A 22,843-nucleotide genomic window follows, 5' to 3' on the forward strand; every position below is an offset into this window, starting at 1 on the left:
GTATTAGGTACGTGATCTGGCACAGCCAAGCCGTATATCTATGTTATACGTTTGGCAAGCGGTTTATAAATATTTTGGTAATGCACTAGGTGCTTGCGCCCCCCTGTTTGTGTTTCTATCGATAAGTGAACCTCTTGATAATGTCCTGGAGGACAAAACGCGTCAGTAGGGGCCTACGTGCCAACACTGTCACCACCACTTCCTCATGGCAGGAGTGGTGGCATAACATGTTTTTTTTTTGGCCTAATTTGTATTATGCTGCAGCTGTTATGTCAGCTTTTTAAAATAAAATACTACACTGTATGAACATTTTTGGGCTCCCATGGGTGAGCTTATTTATTTAGTGCTTTATTCTATAGTGGACCACCATTCTACTGATGCACCATGATGTGATGTCTCGCTACTTCAGAGTAACTGCGTAGTGGCGTATTACTATTGATTATCTGGTGAGTACATAGATTGGTGGGAGGTGCACGTGTGCGACGAATCCTTTCTGGGCTCAGCTGGTGGTGTTTACATCTTGTTTGTTTGTTTTTTTCACTTTCTGGTAAGTACATAGACTTATATATAATTGTTTGAGGATTTCATTGAAGATGTAGTTCAATCATGGACACAAGACTGGTTTATGTTGATTCGCCTTGTACAGGAAGCTCTGCGCGCTATTTGCTATTTTTTGAATGTTTGAAGGTTGTATGTGACCCTTTATGTGTTAGCTGCTAGATAACTAGTCAGCGCTCACTTTCTCCTTTTTTGACTTTAGACACTTATGGGTGTTTTGAATGCCTCCCCCGACCCCCACCCCAAAATCCTCACCGAACCATTCATCATTACAGAAAACATTAGTGACCTAGGAGCCAGTGGGAGAAACAATTGCAGGAAATCGCGTTTCCAACACACCCGGGATGTGTGCAATGCTGAATACTCAACTGTCATAGGTTCTAAGGACACTAATGATGACGCCCCCAACAACCCCACTCCAGGAATTAAACATCAAGTATTAGGCTTCTTTTCGTGGGGGAGGCAGGTTTTAGAATTTTTTTTTTTTTTTTTTTTTAAGTAGACAGAGCAGGTTCATACAGTATGATGTGAAACACAATTACCAATGGATGCCGACAGGCATGAATCTGTGTCCTGCAATCGGTTGTCACATGGCAAAGAATTTCAGGCATGTTCTTAAACATGTCCAGTTTGTTCACATGCACCTGAAAAAAAAAAAAAAAAAAAAAATAGATGACGATAGTAATATTATTAAGTAGTTAAACTCTGACAGGAATGCAGTTCTATACTGAGCAATACTGTATACACACACACCTTGCTGACTGACAAGGGTCCCCCACCTTTATCCACTAACTGCCACAGCACCCACTTCCTTGGCCACTGGCAACCACAACAGCTGCACCCTTGGCCATGAACCTACAATGCAACAGTGCTCTCGGCCACTCCAACAATGTACTTCTGTCAAAAAATTAGAATGGAATGGAAAATGGGAATACATCAAATGAAAATGGACATGTCCAGATGAATATTTTAGTTTGGAAAACCTATAGAATTTTTGTGCACATCAAGGCAACATTTATTGCACTCTGAGATAAGGAAATATTATCTAAATACAAGCAGCATGTGTACTCTCTCACTTAAATCTTGGTATACTTTGTGTATTTCTCCAGATCTGTTCAGTAATCAAACGCGAAAGGTTGCCTTAGCAGGAAATTCCTGTAATAAAGACCAGTCATTGTTGCTCCCCCTCTTTATCCAAGGTGATTGGTCTTGTATCTGCCCCTCTGGTTTCCTGCTTGCAGCCTGTTGTGTCCCTCCCTCAACTCTGCTCAGGTTATATGTAGCACAGTGGTAATGTCACTACTACTTTTTACAAGGTAAGAACGGTGTTTGCAGAGATATTTTAGGGACCAATTTAATTTACAGTATATCCTTTGTGGCTATTGAGGAATATATTTCAATTTATTTTTGTACCTAACAGCTTTAACAACTTGATCACCAGCGACGTACCGGTATGTTGCTGCAAGTGTGATTAAGCGGCATTAACAGTGCGAAACACGCCAGTATTATCTGGACCTGTGTATCTGAATGGTGTATAGATTAGGCTTTATTAAACAAAGGCATTATATTTGAGTGCGGCCGTCTTCTTCTTGCCATGTTGCTGCAAGTGGTTATACTGCTGTAGGCATCATCCCGGTATTGTTTTTTTCAGCCAAAGATCGGCTTTCTTGTAAAAGCAATCCTAGCAGCTAATTCCATCCCACCAAAAGACCCGAGTGATCAAGCGGCGGACCATAAAGCTGAACGGAGACCAGAAGGGCTCCAATCATCTCTATGGTAGAGGAAACTGGAAAGGATGGAGAATTTTATCACTTACGGTTTCACAATTGTAAGCAAACCCTAATGGGTTTGAAAAAGCATCAGGTCATACCAATCTTGGTATGGCATGAAGATTTTAATGGCACAGGAGGGATCTGGGGGAAAAAAATAAATAAATAAAAAAGGGAAAAAGGAGTAGCTGTCACTGCTTATTGTCATCACAGGGGATATGCACAGGACATAGATATTCCCCATCTCTCTCCTACTCTCTTTGAGGAAAGAGCTTTTAAGCATTACCAAGGCAGTTATAATTTGCCAGGATTTAAATATTAAAATATGATGAAAGATGATGAGACACTCACCTTTGCTCCAAATTCCTCACTCATGTTTGTGAATAAATACTCATATCCATAAGCTGCTTTGCAGTTAAGCCAAACAACATGATGAGGACTCAGTGTTATCCAGCTGTGTACCAACTCCAAAACTCCAGATAAACATTCCTCCTACAGTTGCAAAAACAAAGCAAAGTAAGCAAAACCAAATATGTGAAACTTCATGCAACATTACAAAGAAATAAAAAAAAAAATAATAATATTAAAAATAGACTTACTCTGCTAGGAATCTGGAAAAATTTAGGATCGCAGAACGTTGTATCCAAATAAACGCTATCAATCTCTTTTACCCTAAAAGAAATATTATATCTATTAACATGAATAATAGTACTAAAGGGACATTTGGTTGGCTGAAAACCAGGCATATTGTATTCTTTATTTCAAATGCCCAATTTAGAAATTTTTTTCACTTCCTGTCCCATAGTCAAAACAGGAAGTGAGAGGAAATCCCTCCAAAGTGAAAGAATCCCTGTGTGTCACCAGGGTTACCAGAACTGGTGTCCCTACTGGAAGATTTCCCCTCTTTTAGTGTTTGAACGTCAACTCAAAATTTTGGGTTTTGTTTCACTTTCACTTTTGATGATAATGGTAAACAGGACAACAAGAGAGAGTAAATCTCCTCAGCTGGGACACAGACAGCAATAAAAACCCGAAAGGCGTTCTTCCTCTCCTCTCTATCCAAAACTGAAAAGGAAAACAAAGTTTTGCCTTTGATAACACTTTAAGGGAAAATAGAGCAGAAAATGAAATTACAAAAAAAAATAAAAAATTTGTTATACAGAAATTCTACGAGCGATGATTTTCTGTACAAATTAGGATTACTCTGAAATTTTGTACAAACTCAGTAGTTTGTCAAATATGTAAAACTGTTATTTCTTTTGATTTTACTTAACCACTTCAGCCCTGGAAAGGATTTACCCCCTTAACGACCAGGCCATTTTTTGAGATATGGCACTGCGTCGTTTTAACTGACAATTGCGTGGTCGTGCAACATTGTACCCAAACAAAATGAATGTCCTTTTTCCCCACAAAATATAGCTTTCTTTTGGTGGTATTTGATCACCTCTGTGGTTTTTATTTTTTGCACTATAAACAAAAAAAGACTGACAATTTTGAAAAAAAAAAAAATATATATATATATTTTTTAACTTTCTGCTATAACAAATATACCCCAAAAAATATAAAAAAAAAAAAAAAAACTAAAATGTATTCATCAGTTTAGGCCAATATGTATTCTGCTAGATATTTTGGGTAAAACGTAATAAGTGTATATAGCTTTGCGCAAAAGTTAGAGTCTACAAAATAGGGGATAAATTTAGGGGCTTTTAAATTTTTTTTATTATACGGGACTGCGACATTGCGGCGGACAAATCTGACCCAAAGTGACACTTTTTGGGGACCAGGGACATTATTATATTGATCAGTACTAAAAAAAACAAAAAATGCACTGATCGCTGTATAAATGATACTGGCAAGGAAGGGGTTAACACTAGGGGCGCTCAAGGGATTAACTGTGTGTCCTGGGTGTGTTCTGTGTGGGGGATGGGCTTACTGGGACATCACAGAGATCACCGTTTCTTATCACTAGGGTCTCTGAGTTGTCCCCTGTCGGAACGGGGATCTGCCTTGGTTACATAGGCAGATCCCCGTTCTGCCTCCCTACCGCAATCGTGGGTGGCCAGCAGACATAGAGTCCACCAGACCCGCTCCTGTGGCACGCCCACAACACCACATGTACAGACCGACGTACAGGTACGTTGGTTTGCTCAGCCAAGCCGCCTTGCCGCAGTATGTATATGCGGAAGGCGGTCAGCAAGTGGTTACTGTAAAATGGATTTTTCATTGAGTTAATTGGGAACATGGTAGACTGACGAAGGGCTTTGCCATGAAAAAGAAGAGGAAGAAAAAAAAAAAAAAAAAAAAAACAACCTCTATACCCATACACCAAGCATTAACCCATTTGAGCCAGGTGTCTTTGGGGGAATACACAGCACTTACCACAAACTGCTGTACAGTACAAAATAATGCATTGCTCAGGTGGCTGAAGTCTGTTAATTGCAGTGCAGATCATCAAGTTAATTTTTTTTTTCCAAATGTGGTATTATATACCGTTAAATTAATATAACAGAATGTATCTATGAAGCACTTACCGGTATATATTTTTGGTAATTTGTATATACAATAATATGGCTGGGGGCGTTTATAAGATGATGTGACCTGATTGTGGCACATTTTTGAACTGTAGACTTACACAGAACATAAAATTGTGGCAGGTTGCGGTTATCTTCCAGCAGGCTTTTTTTTTTTCCCAACAAAATCAAGTTCAAAATACTGATTACTATTCCATTATGCTTAGAATTAATTAATTTCTTAGGCCAATTCTTCCTATACAGGCAGTCCCTCAGCTAGCCATTTAAAGTATAAGTTTACATTTTGTAACATGTTACACCCATATTCGGGGTATAACATGATTTAATTTAGCGTATGACCCCTTTCACACTGAGGCACTTTACAGGCGCTACAGCGCTAAAAATAGCACCTGTAAAGCGCCTCTCCTGTCTCGCCGTGCGCTGGCAGGACGCTACAAAAAGTCCTGCAAGCAGCATCTTTGGAGTGGTGTATACACCGCTCCTAAACCACTGCTGCCCATTAAAATAAATGGGCACAGCTGCAGAACCGCCGGCAAAGCAGCGCTTTTCGGGTCGTTTTAACCCCTTTTTCGGTTAAACCCGCCACGCTATCGGACGAAAACCCCCTAAAAACAATGGTAAAGCACCGCTAAATATAGCGGCGCTTTACCACCGACTCCCCCGTGTGAAAGGGGCCTATTGCGTCACATAATATAGTTTAACTAGACATAACAAAGTACCATCATCCAAATTAATATAGAGGAAAAAAAGCGAGGGTGGGGAAGTGGAGCAATTGCTGAAGCTGACCAAACACTTAGTCCACCACAACCATTGAGGTTGGGAATATCTCGGTACTGATAAACAACATGATATATAAAAAGGATTATTTATTACATATAAAAATAACATACAGCATTCATTTTAAAAGCAAAATTGAAAAATTCAATAAACAAAATCTCTTGGGGGGAACCCTGAGTATATCTGTTGATGAAGTGTATCTAAAAGATTGGCTTTTCCTCTACTAGTTTTGTGGTACATACACCGCTTATTCAGGAGGAATAATCTATAAGACAAATACTTGAATAAAGCACAGATCAAATAAAATGACACTTAAGAATTTTATACAATTATAATTCAGCAAAAAAGTATATAAAAAGAAGAAAATGTGTGATTTCACACCTGGCCACTGACCCGTCGGGTGAGCAATTCGTATTTTCTATATATACTTTTTTGCTGAATTATAATTGTATAAAATTCTTCAGTGTAATTTATTTGATCTGTGCTTTATTCAAGTATTTGTCTTATAGATTATTCCTCCTGAATAAGTGGTGTATGTACCGCAAAACTAGTAGAGGAAAAGCCAATCTTTGAGATACACTTCATCAACAGATATATATTGGGGGGACCCTGAGTATTTGTTTATTGATTTTTTCAATTTTGCTTTTAAAATGAATGTTGTATGTTATTTTTATATGTAATAAATAATCCTTTTTATATATCAATCATGTTGTTGTTTATCAGTACCGAGATAGTCCACCACAACCATTGAGGTTGGGAATAAGTGTATGGTCAGCTTCAGCAACTGCCCCACTTCCCCACCCTCGCCTTTTTTCTCAGGGTATAACATGTAACATGTTATTGTAGCATCACCCTTTGCATCCGCCCCCCAGATCCTCTGTTGTGACAGCGAGCAGGGGATCTTCTCCCCAAATTCGCTGTCAAAATTTTAAAAAGCGCGACCAGGAGGGGCTCCATTCATTCACAGAATTCTGTGAAGGTGAGAACTACAAGTAAATGCTTCCTGGCAGTGTGCAACTGCCTGCCCATATGAGGTACGAGCAGGCAGCTTACACAGACAGTCGGTAAGAGCCCTGCATTGTACCCACGATCTGCTGATCGAACCTGCAAAGCATTGCACCTGCGTGAAAGTGTCCTGTAGGCAAGTGGTTACAGCCTAACTCGACCTTTTGTGTGACTTTAAATAGTTTATTTGGACCAAGCTGATCCATTTGCTTCACTAACAGATGTCCCTGCTGGGAGATCTGTATAAACTTTATGTAGCGTCTGCTACATACAGTACACAGTGCTGTGTTTCGCCAGTAAAACTTCCCATCCAAATCCTGAGGTGAAGATCATCCACCCGCCTCCCCATCTCAGCCAATCAGAGGAAGCTGTTGGTGAAGCAAATAGCCAATTTGAACCAGCCTGGTCCAAACAAAATATTTAAAGTCATAAGAGACCTGAGGTTAGGCTTAATTGGTGAAGCACGTTTTTTTTTTTTTTTTTTTTTTTTTTTAGTTTTGAATAGAGTGGAAAAAGGATTAGAACCCCTGTCTTGGCCTCCGTTGCAGTTTTTCCCCACACTTTCTGTATGGAAATACTGTTGTCAGCAAGACAGGGGACATTAGCCTGACAATTCATGCCAAAAGTTATTGAAACACCTAGAATTTTCAGAAGCAGAGTTCAAAAGTTTGAGCCATCATTTTTTTTTTTTTTTTTGTTATAATAAGTTTTTTATAAAATGTATCTATATATGGGAGCCATTTGGTCTGCTAAAAGGTTGTATTTTTGACCATCCAGTCCAAAAACTCTCTCTCCACCCCAAGCCTTGTGCCTGGACAGAAAGGGCAGTAGGAGAAAGGTGAGATCATCCCTCTGCTCACTTTGTTTCCTCCTCCTATCAGCATGTTCCCTGTCAATGCACTTTCACACAGCATACCTAATTGGCACTCAGCCCTGCCGCTCCCTCTCCTGGTTCGTAATGCTGTTGTACAGGGAATGGCAAAATGCTGACAAAGTCAAATTCTGGTATTTACACTAGCTGCATTTAAAAAAAAAATACATTTACTGATTTATATAGAGAGAGTTGTCATACTTACCAGCTCTCTGCAGCAGTTTTGCACAGAGCAGGCCCGATCCTCCTCTTCTCAGGACCCCTGCTGGCGCTCCTGCCCCCTCCTCCCCCTCCTGCCAAGTGCCCCCAGAGCAAGCAGCTTGAAATGGGGGGCACCTAAGCCAGCTCACTCTCGAGCCACGGCTCTACATGTCTATTCACAGAGCTGTGGCTCAGCCCTACCCCCTCTCTCCTCCTTGGTTCACTGGGAGCCAATGGCTCCCAATGTGATCTCAGCCAATGAGGAGGGAGATCCAAGGCTCTTATGCACATCGCTGGATCGAGATGGGGCTCAGGTAAGTATTAGGAGGGCTGCTGCACACGGAAGGTTTTGTTACCTAAAAAACCTTCAGCCTTTACAAACACTTTAATTTATATAATTAATATCTTCTGGTAGTTTAGCTTTTGGCCTTGCTTCCTTTATCCTTATAGAGAAAATAATGGTGTTTTATCACACATGCAACAAAATGATCTCTTTTAAAAAAAAAAAAAAAAAAAAAAAATTGTGAATAAAAAGATACGCAACATGTTGACAGGAAGAGTGTCAGTGGTTCTGGGTACTTCAGTCAATTCCACAACACCTTTGGTCACAGTGACTGGTAAACATTACAAAACAGTTTTCCCACATCATCACACTATATTACTCATCAGCAACCATAGGCCTGAGAGCCTATACACTACATGAACGCATTCACTTGAATTGTTAAACCGCATGAGACATGTATAGAAAAATAAATGTGCAAATGTGCACCTGTTTCCTGAATGTAAAAGCTCCATACGTGCCACTTCTCCTTTTGCAAGCCTGAAATCCCCAGTATACAACACGGTGCCATTTTGTCCTTGGAACAAAAACCTGAAAGGAATCGTAAAATGTTAGCGTAAAAGTGGAAAAAAAAGGGAACAATGGCTCAATATAAAATTAAAAATTCTACTAAAATATTTTAAATACAAATCTGACCTACCGTAAAACATTCCTAACAGCGTTAAAATATACTGTAATTACTAATTACTTCTGCTAAAAGTACATTCAAAACCAACACTTTCTCCAGGAACAGGTATATCCAAGCTACCACCTCCTAAGTAGTAATCATCCACTTCAAAAGCAGGACACTCAGCCTGGAAAGTTCTCTGCAACCTCCATAATCATTCAGGAAAGGGAAAAGGCGAGTGCCACAAAAACCTACTAAAATACATTAGAACTTTATTAAATACTGGTGAAAAATAACCAAGAAGAGCCAATGCATTTCAGCCGTCAGGCCTTAATCATGGCTGAGCCCTGATTAAGGCCTGATGGCTGAAACATGTTGGCTCTTCTTGGCTATTTTTCCACCACTACTTAATAAAGTTCTAATGTATTTTTAGTAGGATTTTTGTGGTACTCACCTTTTCCCAACACTTTTTTCACTTTGGATGGGGTAGAGAATGATTAAAACACCTGCCTTGTTTTTTTCCCCCTCTGCATCCCATTGGTGAGATTTCCTTTTACTTCTTGTCTTGTAGACACAACAGGAAAGGAGATAAAAAAACAACACCATCTAAAGTGAAAAAAATCCCCTCTCAGACAGTAATCACCAAGATGAATGTCATTGGAAGATATTTCCTCTAGTCCTGCTCTTTTGACAATGACCACCATGATAAAAAGTAGGAATCTCTTTAGCGGGAACAAAAGACAGCAATAAAAATCTAAACAGGGGTTCTGACCCCTCACCACTCAATGCCTTTGTCCCAGTGGAGACCTTTAGCTCATAACCCCATGTAGTAACCAAGTTTTAAACTTTTGTCCAATTTGAAATTAAAGGGTTAGTTCGCCATTGAAAAAAAATGCAAATGCAGTTAATGGTGCCAGCTATAAGCAATATTGCATAAAGGTACCTGCTTTTGTTGTAGGCCATTTCACCTTTCCATAAGTCTGCCCAAAAAACTCCCATAGCTGGAGTTCCCTCACTCTGCCCTGTTGCTAGGACGTTGCTATTCCAACAACATAGCCATTGATGATCTCCTCCACCATCACAAGGGTGTGCTCTCTTTTGGCTTTAAACACTGTGCATGCAATCTCTCTCTATCACAGTAGCTGAGAGCTCAGTGCCGTAGCAACAGGTGGATAGCGTGCCGCATGTGCATGGTGTTTGAACTCAACAGAGAACATGCTCCTGTGATGGTGGAGGTTAGCATCAACAGCTGAAGTGACAGCATAGCTACTTCCTAGAAAACGGGGCAGAACGGGAGAACACTGGCTATGGGAGTTTTTCAGGCAGGCTAATGGAGATGTGAACATGGCCTACAGCAATGACAAGTGCATTAATCAATACTGATTATAACAGCATGGTTAGTTTTTATCTAATGGAGCCGCTTAACTGCATAGGCAGTTTTTTTTTTTTTTTTTTTTTTTGCAAAAGATTAAATAACCCTTGAAACCCCTTCTCTGCTATTCAACTCTATGCACTATGCACCTAAAAGCCATATATAATAGGTCTAGTGGAATCCATGGCTTGACAGGTTATGGTGGGTGGTCATAATGTTATGACTGATCGGACTGTAACAAATATTTTTCAGGCTTGTTCTATTGCTTGGTAAAAACAAAAACAAAAAACACATATTGCACTAGTCTGTACAACGCGTCAGCTTTTTCATACTTAAGCAGAAGTCCCAAGGTACTAATGCAGTAAGGAACATTTAAAACATAACTATTTTACGTATAATACTGTATGAAACAAATGCTAGAAGAAGATGCACACTTCTATGTTAGCCAGTAAGGACCAGTATGAGAAAAAATAAATAAAAAATTCTAATATCTTCAGAATACATGTACTGTGAAATTCATAAAGAGTATCTTTTATACTCATTAGAAATTGATCTTGCAATAGCATTACAAATGGCACAAGTTACTTGAGATTCATGTGTGTGTTGGTAAACTGTATATGGATCTGTTGCAGAATTGTCCAAAAAAAAAAAAAAAAAAAAATGAATAATAATTTTGCCCACTTTGAATGAGAATTGCACAGTCATGCAACACGCTACCTATATGACATTTTTAGGGACAGATACAGCTTTCTTTTGGTAGCATTTAATTAATTAATCGCTGGAATGTTTATTTTTTGCTACATAAACAAAAAAGACCAGGAATTTTTTTTGGGAGGGGGGGGGGGGGGGCATTTTTCTTAGTTTCTGATATAAAATTTTGTAAATAAATAATTTCTCTTCATAAATCTAGGCCAAAATGTATACCGCTACATTTCTTTGGTAAAATTAACCCAAATCTGGGCACTGATGACGGCTGTAATGGTGTGAGTCAGATACCCTTGAGGCAATCTGGGCACTGATGATGGCTGCGCTGTTGTCACAGGTACACATGATATAATCTGGGAACTGATGACAGCTGCACTGGTGTGACAGGTACACATGATGTAATCTGGGAACTGATGGCTGCTCTGTTGTGATAGATACACTAGATACAATCTTGGCACGGATGACGGCTGCACTGGTGTGACCGGTACAAAAAAAAATAAAAAAATCTGGGCACTAATGATGGCTGCTCTGTTGCGACAGATACACTTGATGCAATCTTGGCACTGCTGTGACAGATACATTTGATGCAATCCGGGCACTGATGACGGCTGCATTGTTGTGACAGGTACACTTGATGCAATCTGGGCACTGATGACGGCTGCATTGTTGTGACAGGTACACTTGATGCAATCTGGGCACTGATGACGGCTGCACTGGCGTGACAGGTACATTGCTGCAATCAGGGCAATCAGATGGCTCTGTGTGCATTCACAGTAAAGCAAGGGTAAAATGTGGTAACTCACAGCTCCCGGTAGCTCCTTCCTCTCGCATGCGGTCTGTGTGTGAGGAAGGAGAGCCAGTAACAGCACGTACCAGCTTTTGTTTACATTTTTGTGATTGGCTGTGATTTGACAAAGTGATCACGTGGTAAATAACCACTGTAATTGTCTCTCTACTCCAAGCTGCGAGGAGCTGTGTCCAAGCTTGTCACAGATCAGGGCACACCAATGGCAAGAATGACAGGATGACATATGACATTCTTAGGAAGTTCCTGCCCAGCAGTGATTTTACTATAGGCCAGGGCAGGAAGTGGTTATTTTGTTGCACATGTTGGTACCAACAATGAACATGTACCAGGGTTTTCATAAATTTTGTGCAAGGCTTCCGACCACAAACAAACACACACCTCCAGAAATGTGTTACAAATACATTATTGAATCACCTCCATAATATAGAATACAACTTCAGCGTGTCAATAACGGTCATGTGACCACAGAGATGTTTTACAAACACCTGCACCGATGCGGTTCAGTGTGCTGTACAAGTGACATGATTGAGTCCTTCAGGTGCAGAGCAAAAACACCATCTGGGACTTTGTGTGTTCACCACTAACCTCAAGACCAAAAGGGATCCTGTACTCATTGCTTTAGACATGTGTACTAGTAATAATACAGTTAGAAATAATGTCATACAAAAAAAAAAAAAAAAAAAAAATTAAAATGTAAACAACATAAAGGCTCAAATTATAGATGTGTAGCTTATAAAAGGCACAGGTCTGCCCAAAACTAACATTTCTGGTTATATAGTTGCTGATGAGTTAAATACCCTGGCAAGATATGCACAGAGATTTACAAACACATCCAGTACATACATACATACATACATACATACATACATACATACACACATCTAAATGTCAGGGCCCACTCAGATTGGTGGGAACGAGCATACTGCCGTACAGTAAAGTAGTGGCCAATGCACCACAACACACCATAACACACTTGCACATGGGAAGCATTATGGAGTGCTGTGTTATAGAAAGGGTGCATGCCCAATTTTTTTTGTTCAATAAGTTTTTATTGAATATTGTACAGTATCCAGACATGAATATATGGGAAAGGTACATTATCCCCACTGCTCAAACATGATGGGAATACAACTTGTCATTTGACATAAACATTGTACAGAGACATTTGAATTTCTCCATATAACAATCGTGTTGAAAGGCCGAGTATTACATCAGACCTGTATGTAATCTACAAATTAGGGATAATATCATTAATTATATTAAGCTTAAAACGTCTATGATACCTATACCTTCCAATATTATTGCTTTCAACCATGAACTGTACTTTAAGGTAAAGTGGATAGTGGAGAAAAAGCAAGAATAAGAAAATAGAAGAAAAAGTGTGTAAGAGGAGGGGGGGGGGGTAAAGGGGGGTATCCAGCCTTAGCAAAGTTCAACCTTATAATTCCATCTACTTTTTGCTACTTTCCCTGTTGGGACATTATTCCTGCATATACTGATGAGAACTTAAAGGCGAGCCAACAGGACCATATTTTGTTAGCTAATTCAGTTTTTTTTCGTAATGTGAGCGTACTGCTTTCCATGTGGTAGATACGATCAACCTCTATTAGCCATTGACGTAACGTGGGAGTTGCTTGTCGTTTCCAATATTTTGGGATAAGCATCTTAGCTGCATTTAGAAGATGAGGTGTAATAGATTTTTTATATGATCCTATTGGCTCATCCGTACAGTGAAATAGTATTACCCATGGGTCATTAACCACTCCATTCCCCTGTATTTCCTTAATCCAATATAAAATAGTGGACCAGTATGGTTTATTAAGGGGGCATAGCCACCAGACATGGGTATGGGACCCCTGTTCTCCACAACCTCTTCAACAAAGCTCCGATTTAAATGGAAAAGTTCTATGGAGCACTACAGGAGTATAATGCCATCTTGTCAGGAGTTTATAGTTTGCTTAAGCTGCTTTTGAGGATATGAAGGAATATTTGATAATTGAAGTATAATGGTACATTGACTGTCTGATAATGGGCTTTGGAGCTCCTGCTCCCATTTAGTGAGAAATGGCTGTTGCGACGCTGGGGATAAAGACAGGAGAGCTTGATAGAAGAATGAGATGGGTTTATCATTCGGCTATTCCCCAGCGAGCATGGACTGGGGAACAGTCCATTGGATTCAACTCTATTTCAGACCGTAGAGGCAGCGGAAGAGATTTAACGAATTGCAAGAGTTGGTGATATTTCCACTGGTCCATAAATGATATCGGGGTTGCTGTTATCAGTTGAGATATAGGGAGGATTCCCGTGTCTGAAATCACTTGATGTAATAGAAGAGGAGAATCCCATATCCAGTTGCTGAATCTCGAGTCCATGTTCCCTGGGGGAAAGTAATCATGACCAGTCAATGGCATAAGTGGGGAGTTGTAACACCAATTTTGTGTTTTACATAACGAATCCCATGCTGCAAAGGATGATCTGGTGAGTGGAGAGGTTGAGTGGGCTAGTTTGCGGAATCTATTAGGTATCCAAATTAAAGGGAACAGGTCCGTACCACTTAGATCCATTTCCAATTGTACCCAAAGTTTGGAATTCTTATGGTATTTCCAATCTGATATCCAGTTTAGTATAATTGCAAGATAATAACGTTTAAAGTCCGGAATCGCTAAGCCACCTTCACGTTTAGGCTTGATTAGATATTTGTAAACGAGTCTGGGTCGTTTACGGTTCCAAACATATTTGCAAATCATAGATTGCACAAGTCTAAAAAACCCGGGGGGGGGGATCTTATAAGGTATCATCTGAAACATGAAGAGCAGTCTGGGCAATACATTCATTTTCACAACGCTAATTCGGCCAAGGCATAAGTGAGCCATCTGTGTCCACTTTTGTAGGTCTGTTTAAATTGAGTTTAATAAAGGTATGTAATTCCTACGAAACAGAGAGGATGGGTTAGATGTAAGGTATATTCCTAAATATTTTAATGAATGAGGTTGCCAGCTAAAAGAAAAGGACGGTTTCAACATTGCGGCCATGCTGTGGGGGATGGATATATTTAACATTTCCGATTTGGAGAGATTAATTTTAAAATTAGAGAGGGCTCCGAATTTATTAAAGGCTGACATAAGATTTGGGAGAGTAATAAGGGGCCGTTGAACACAAAATAAAATGTCGTCTGCGTATGCTGCATATTTATGCTCCATTGTGCCTATTTTGATACCGTGTATATTGGGATCGCTGTGTATTGTTGCTAAAAAGGGTTCTAAAGAGAGGGCGAAGAGGATTGGTGAAAGGGGACAACCCTGCCGGGTGCCATTATAGGGGGAGAAAGGTTCACTCAGTATACCATTAATCCTCAGCTGCGCAGAGGGAGATTGGTATAATGCTGAAATTCTGGTCAGCATGTTTGGTCCTAATCCTAGGTGCAACAACGTCGCCATCAAGTACTCCCAGTCCACCCTATCAAATGCTTTTTCAGCATCAGTAGATAAGAGAAGGGTGGGCTGGGAGCACCGTCGCACATAGGAAATCAAAGAAAGTGTTCTTAGGGAGTTGTCACGAGCTTCTCTTCCTGGGATAAATCCTGTTTGATCTTTAGTGATCCACTGAGGGAGCAGGGGTAACAATCGGATCGCGATCGCTTTAGCGTATATTTTAGCATCTAAATTCAATAAAGAAATTGGGCTACCGCAAAGGCTTGGATCCTTACCTGGTTTGGGAAGTACTGTGATGTGGGCATGAAGAGTCTCCGGACGAAAGGCCCCCCCTACCCCCCCCCCCCCCCCCCGCGGAGATCGAGTCAGCATATGATGTTAGATGTGGAAGAAGAGTATCCGCAAATGTACGATAATAGGCTTTAGTGCTTTACCCGTAGCCATTGATGTAAGTGCCTTCCCGAGCTCCGCGGTGGAGAACCCCCCCCCCTCCAAAGCCTCGATCGCCAAAGAGGGGAGCTTAGGTAATTTAGCCTGTGTGAGATAGTCTTGAATAAGTGTTTCCCTGGATGGACTCTCTGTAGCAATTTTGCCAACATTATAAAGTTGTTGATAAAAGGAACGAAATTCTTTCGCGATGTCATTAGTTTTATGCAACATGATGTCCGTAGTAGACTTTATTTTAGCTATGAGCGGGCTAGGAGACGACTGGGTTTGTTGCCCCATTCATAAAAGTGTTGGGATATTATGCGAAGTCTGGATGTATTTTCTACGTGAAATAGGGCCTTTAATTCCTCCCTTTTCTGTGTAAGAGAATGAAGGATCAGGGGAGAGTTAGAAAGTTTATGATCCTTCTCAAGGGTACCTATTTCTTTAATGAGTTTTGATTGCGCATATGTTCTTTCTTTCTTTTTTCTAGAGCCTAGTTCAATCAACTTCCCCCTAATAAAAGCCTTATGGGCCTCCCAAAGAACCCCGAGGGATGTGTCTGGGGATACATTCTCCCAGAAATAGGCAGAAAGATCATTCTCAATTTCCTTTCTGTCGATTTCCTCAGATATAAGTGAGTCATTCATCTTCCAATTCGTAGTTTTTCTAGGTAAGGACGGGATATGTAATTGCATACTAATGGGGGCATGATTGGAAATTGTAGAAATTTCAATATGTGAACTAGTAACTGACTCCAGATGGTGATGGTTTATGAAAAAATAATCTATGCGTGAATGGGAGCTGTGAAGATGCGAGTAGTGCGTAAAGTCTTCTATGAGCTGAGATTCATGTATCTGTTTACGTAAAAATGTAAGACGTTTATGGGGAATGCTGGGTCTGCCCTGGGAAGTGTCCAGGGAGGGTTCCATAGGAGTGTTAAAATCTCCTGCTAATACAATGCATTCGTGCGAAAAATCCCACAGTTTAGTTAACGTGGAAGCCAAAAAGCTAGCTTGTCCCTGATTTGGTGCGTAAACATTAGCTAAGGTGCATGGTAAGTTGCCCAGACTGCCCTTTAAAAATAAAAATCTACCCATGGGATCTACAAGAGTATCTTTCAAGGTAAAAGAGGATCCCGTCCGGAATCCAATGGCCACACCTTTTGCTTTTGTAACATCAGAAAGACTATAATACCACGTAGGGTAATGGTGAGCATAGAGTTTAACCGCGGTTGTATGCGTGAGATGGGTTTCCTGGAGGAATACAATATCCCCTTTTAAACGTTTAAGTTCTCTATATAATGAGTGTCTTTTACCAGGAGCGTGAAGCCCTCTTATATTAAGGGAAATTAGCTTTAACGTGGCCATCGGATTCTTTGGGGGTACATAACCTCTACCATCATTTTACAAGGCTGGAGAGGGGCGAGGGGAGGGTAAAAGAAAAGGAAGAAAGAGAAAAAGTAGAAACCAAGAGAAAAAAACATAAAAAAGACATCTATGTACAGATCTCCTTTGTGCACGCAAAGCCTTGCGGTGCAATATGCGGGACGACGAGGAGCCCGGCAAACCAAAGCACACCCCCCTAAAAGAGAGAGTCTCCTCGGAATACCGGGCCCCCCGTCCCCCCTTGGTGGGAAGTGGAGCCATTTTAGGACCCAGACCCCGCACGTCTAATACAGGCATACGTCATCTGTGTGGTCAGGCGCCGGCACATGATACAACATATGCGATTAACAGTGCAACCCATAACTTTAACCCTAGGCCATATCCCAATCTGACCATGATTAACAAACTGCTTGCCTTAAAGAATATAAGCACAACAAACCAACTTAAGGGAGTAAAATCGCATGTGAACCATAAAAGATACCCAGCTAGTATAGATCAGGGAAACTGGAACATTTTCCGACCTGTGGACTGGAAAACAACTAGCTTGCTGAAGTTTTCAGCCCACTTGAGAAGAAGCGCTCGGTGTGGTTGAGCGTCGGTGCCAAGAGACTTTCTGCCATTCCATTTCCGATGGAGCAGGAAGTGTGGGTATGGTGTCTTGCCAACCTGGAAGTTCTGGAGGATCTATGTTGAGATCCATACAAAATGCATCAAATCTTCTGGGAAACGGAGGATGGCTGTTTTACCATCCCTGTGTGCTATAAGGGCGGCCGGGAATCCCCATCTGTAGTTGGTTGATGCCACTCGCAGTTTTTCTGTGAGGGGTTTGAGTGCTCTCCGTCTTTCCAGCTTTTTCCTGGCAAGGTCGGGAAAGAAGGATAGGGTGACTCCATCAAATTCAAGTGTAGCTGCCTCCCTTGCTTTGCGCACTATAAGTTCCTTTTCCTCTAAATAATGCACCCTGCAGATGACATCTCTGGGAGTATCAGAGGACAAGTTACGTGGGCGGAGGGCTCAATGTACCCTATCTAACTTCAGAGGGTGGTCAGCAGGGTTACCCAGGAGGCCATTAAAGATTCCTCGTATGGAGGCTGCTAGGTCATCATCTATTGTCGCCTCAGGCAGTCCCCTGATACGAATGTTGTTCCTCCTATTGCGGTTTTCCTGGTCCTCGATCTTGTAGAGCGCCATTCTATGGGCTAGATTGAGGTTACGGGTGGAGGTTTGTAAATCTCTGATGGCTGCTGCGTGTCTGTCGAGACGCTGTTCTGTCTCTTCCACACGATCTAACACTTGAGCTAGATCCGCTCTCACCCCCGATAGTTCTTTTTTAATCACCTTCTCCAAACCAAGCTCATGACCGCTCATTAGCTCCGCTACGCCCGTGTGTCTAGTCGGGCTCCTCTCCTCGTCTGAGCCACTGGAGGATACTGGAGATCGGTGTCTGGTTTCAGGCCTATGACAAGGGGCGGAGTTCGCTCCCAGTCCGCGTGGTGAGCGGCCTAGCCCATCCGTTTCAATGAGATCCTTGGGCTCTGCGGCGAGAAACTGCTTAATAGTGTTTTTGGGAGTGCCCTTTTTAGGCAGAGTCTTACCCGCTCTTTTCCATGCCGGCCATCTGTGTTAAACTGCAGAAGATTGATGTTAAAGGCTGGTAAAGTAGGTGCCGGAGCTCACATGAGAAGCGTCCTCACTCTCTCATGTCCAAGCCACGCCCCCCGTGCATGCCCAATTTAATGCACATCAATGCCCAGCACAGTGTTCATAGAGATGCAGCTTGTGGTATATGGTGCACTGATACAGTGGAGAACTGCACCAATACAGTGGGCAAAGGCATAATGCACTGGTTGCTGACAGGGAGATGTGCCGGTGTTTGGGTGGTGAACAGTGAATACACATGGACTTGCTGATCGGCTGTGTGCAATCAAAACAGAGGGAACAATCTCTGTTTCTTCTCAGAAAAAAATAAATAAAGATCTTTAGTAAAAAGCACACATTATACATTTTTAAGCACACATTTAACCCTTGATCGCCCTAGATGTTAATGTCTTGGCAGAGGGGTTAACATCTGGGCACTGATGACGGCTGTAATGGTGTGACAGTCAGATACATTTGATGCAATCTGGGAACTAATGATGGCTGCTCTGTTGTGATAGATACACTTGATACAATCTTGGCACGGATGACGGCTGTCATTAGTACGGTGACAGTGTAAAGTATTAGCACTGATCACTGTATTAGTGTCTTTGGAGAGGTCAGTGGCAGTCAGTTCCCGCCCCCAGCGTCAGTTAGTGTCTGATTGTCCGCCGCATTATCACAGTCCTATTATAAGAATAATTAAAAAATAAATAAATAATATTCCAGTACATACACATCATAGAGATTGTAGACGTTATAACTTTCACACTATTTTTTTTTTTTTTTTTAACCATAGACATGTAGCAAAATACATTGTGGCCTAAATTTATGAAGAAATTAGATTTTTTTTTTTTTTTTTTATTATTGGATAGGTTTTATATCAGAAAATATTTTTTTTTTTTCTTAAATTTTTTTTTGTTTATAGCGGGAAAAAAAAAGAAAAACAAAAAAAAAAAAAAAAAAAAAAAAACAAACAGTGGTGATCAAATACCACCAAAAGAAAGCCATTTGTGGGGAAAAAAAATAAATACATTTTGTTTGGGTACAGTGTTGCATGACCGTGCAATTACCAGTTTACCACTTGCCGACCACCTTCTGCATATATACTGCGGCAAGGCGGCTTGGCTGCGCAAACCGACGTACCTGTAAGTCAGTCTGTGCATATGGTAGTGTGGGAGCTCGCCCGTAGGTTTGGTGGACTCGATGCATGCCAGCCACCCGTGATTGCGTTACAGAGAGGCAGAACATGTAGGATCCCCGTTCTGACAGGGGACAACATGGAGATTGGCTGTTCCCAGTGATCAGGAACAGCGACCTCTGCATTTTCCTAGTAAGCCCATCCCCCACATAATTAGAACACACCCAGGGAACACAGTTAACCCATTGATCGCCCCTTAGGGTTATCTTGTTCCCTGACAGTATAATTTATACATTGATCAGTGCATATTTTCTTAGCACTGATCACAGTATTAATGTCACCGGTCCCCAAAAAGTGTCACTTGGGGTCAGATTTGTCTGCCGCCGCAATGTCGCAGTCCCGAAAAAAATAAATAATCGCAGACCGCCACCATTACCAGTAAAAACAATAAAAAAAAATAAATAAAAGTCCATAAATCTATCCCATAGTTTGTAGACACTATAACTCTTGCGCAAACCAATCAATATGTGCTTATTGCGATATTTTTTACCAAACACATGTAGACGAATACATATTGGCCTAAACTGATGAATACATTTGCAGAGGTGATCAAATACCACAAAAAGAAAGCTCTATTTGTGGGAAAAAAAAAAAACGGACAATTTTGTTTGGGTACAGCGTCACATGGCCGCGCAATTGTCAGTTAAAGCGACGGAGTTCCGTATCACAAAAAAAATGGCCTGGTTATGAAGTGGTTAAAGTAGCGTAGTGCCGAATAGCAAAAAATGGTCTGGTCATGAAGGGGGTAAAATAGGAGGCCAGAGCTTAAAAACAAATCTAGAATTAGTCTAGAAGTACATTTGCAAACATTAGAAAAAGAGGCAAAAAGTATTACTGAATAGGTTACATTACTGATCCTGGACAGTGACCGGCTGGTAACAGTGTGATCAAAATGTCTTCTTTCTAGGAAAAAAAAAAAAAAAAAAAAAAAAAAAAAACACACAACACACACATTACAAAACAAATACTTTTACATTTTTTTTTTTTTTTAAACTAGTGAATTTGCAAACCCACATACAATATAAATCAATGATAGGGGTGACATACACAGGAGCCTATATCCTTCCTTAAAAAGGAGTCAAAGAACTGCAGCTGTAAGAATATGGACATTTTCAATTGACAGCTCATCCCCCATCTATTCCTGCCTTTTCAAAGCACAGTCCACACATAGCAGATTTTCAAGCACATCAGATCATCAGTCTGTAGCTTGTGATGCGACTACTGGATGAAATGCAAATAATTAGCACAGCATATACATTTAGCCTCATTCACACCATACGTCCAAGTTGCGACCATGCGACGTCCACGTTGCAACAGCAAAGTGGTGACTTTGACGTTGCTATGGCAAACATGCAACGGCACAGTTGCGACCATGCCATGGCAAAGTTGCGGCCATTGGACTGCAAAGTAGCGACCATGCAAAGTTGCAATAATGAGATGGATAAGTTGCGACAATGCAATAGCATACTTGTGACCATGAGACGAAAAAGTTGCGACCACAAACTTGCGACGGAAAAGTTGCGACCATACGATGGCAAAGTTGCGACCATGCATTGATGAAGTTGTGACGGCAAAGTTGCGACTACGCGACGGCAAAGTTACAACCATGAGACAGAAAACTTGTGTGTCCATGAAAAGTTGCGACCATGCAACAACACAGCTGCGACTAATTGGACAGAAAACTTGCGGCGGAAAAGTTGCGACCATGTAGCAGCAAAGTTGCAACGAAAAATTTGCGACGGCAAAGTTGTGACCATGCAATGGCAAAGTTGCGACCACGTGACAAACAAGTTGCAACCATGCAACGAAAAAGATGTGACGGCAACTTGCGACGGAAAAGTCGCGACCATGCGATGGCAAAGTTACGTCCATTCAAAGTTGCAACCACAAAGTTGCGGCAGCAAATTTGTTGCATCCATGCAAAGTTGCGACCAGGCGACAGCAAAGCTGCAACCATGCAATGGAAAAGTTGCGACAGTAAAGTTGTGTCCATTCAAACTTGCAACCATGTGACGGCAAAGCTGCGTCCATTCAAGCTTGCAACCACGTGACGGCAAAGTTGCGTCCATTCAAACTTGCAACCATGCGACTGAACTGATGCGATTTCAGATGTGAATTGGATCACACTGAATTACATGACAATGGAAATAACTGGTTCCTATGCAGCCTGTTCACATCAATGCAGCACAGCTGTGATCCTACTTTGGGAAAGAGTCCTGTGCTTCTTTGGTGCCACACAGTGTGAATATGTAGTCCATATACTTCAGTGGAAATGCTTTCAAATCGCTTATCTGTCCTTTTGTCATATGATTCCAGCACAGAAATCACAGAGAAGTCCAAATTACACAAAAAAAAAAAAAAAAAAAAAAAAGATAAAATATCGCACTGTATCGTACCTAGATATTTAAAGCTGAACTCCAGGCAAATTTTTCCCCCCCAAACAGTGAGGCTGTGGCTGCTCATTTTTGATTAGGGGATTGGAGAGCGGAGATACACTTACCTAATCCTCCGATCCCCCTAGCATGAGAGCGGTCCAGCCGCTCCTGCCCTCCGCACTCTTGTGCAGTGGACTGTTCCTGACGTCATCACACCCATAGACCTGCTCTGGACATAAAGATGTCAGGAATAGTCCACTGCTGAATCGTGGGGAGCACCGTTTGCCGCTGGAGTGGAGGATCGGTGAGTATACAGACTTCTGCTCACTCCAAGACACAACAAGCAGTTAACCCATGCAGTACGGGCACAGCCCCACTGCATGGGGGGGGGGGGGGGGATTTGCCCGGAGTTCAGCTTTAAGAAACCTGTTATCTAATTATCTAAATGCAATTATAAACAGAAATCTCATTCTTTAGCAGACTGACAATCCCCTCCAGTACTCACCTCACCAGTAGATTCATCAACCAAGGAGATCTGAGTTGGAGTGTCCACTTCTATAGGTCTCTATTGGAAAAAAGTCATTGAATTATTAAAGACACACATCAGCAACACTAAACCATACCAGTGCAGAAGCGTTTGCCTGAAAAGGTCCTGAAGACTTGATAAATGAAACCCAAACAAAGTGCACAACTAATTTTTTATATCCAGGCCTGGATATCGAGTTACATTTAACCACTTCAATACCAGACACATTCACCCCCTTCCTGCCCAAGCCAAATTTCAGCTTTCATCGCTGTCACTCTTTGAATGACAACTGCGCGGTCATGCAACACTGTACCCAC

General features: G+C 41.3%; 1 protein-coding gene across 2 annotated transcripts in view; it reads right to left on the minus strand.

Moving 5' to 3' along the window:
- Positions 1 to 22,843, minus strand: part of DCLRE1C (DNA cross-link repair 1C) — a 47,625-nt gene that overhangs the window by 16,187 nt on the left and 8,595 nt on the right. For both annotated transcript variants that reach the window (XM_073619532.1, XM_073619531.1), the window contains exons 4-9: positions 22,506 to 22,565; positions 20,473 to 20,528; positions 8,482 to 8,583; positions 2,927 to 2,999; positions 2,679 to 2,819; positions 1,101 to 1,202 (exon numbers count right to left, since the gene is read on the minus strand). In XM_073619532.1, the coding sequence (XP_073475633.1) occupies positions 1,101 to 1,202; positions 2,679 to 2,819; positions 2,927 to 2,999; positions 8,482 to 8,583; positions 20,473 to 20,528; positions 22,506 to 22,565 (534 nt within the window). The remainder of the gene's footprint in view (positions 1 to 1,100; positions 1,203 to 2,678; positions 2,820 to 2,926; positions 3,000 to 8,481; positions 8,584 to 20,472; positions 20,529 to 22,505; positions 22,566 to 22,843) is intronic.

Source organism: Aquarana catesbeiana, linkage group LG03 (assembly GCF_042186555.1).
Source record: "Aquarana catesbeiana isolate 2022-GZ linkage group LG03, ASM4218655v1, whole genome shotgun sequence".
In the NCBI taxonomy this organism is placed as follows: Eukaryota; Metazoa; Chordata; class Amphibia; order Anura; family Ranidae; genus Aquarana; species Aquarana catesbeiana.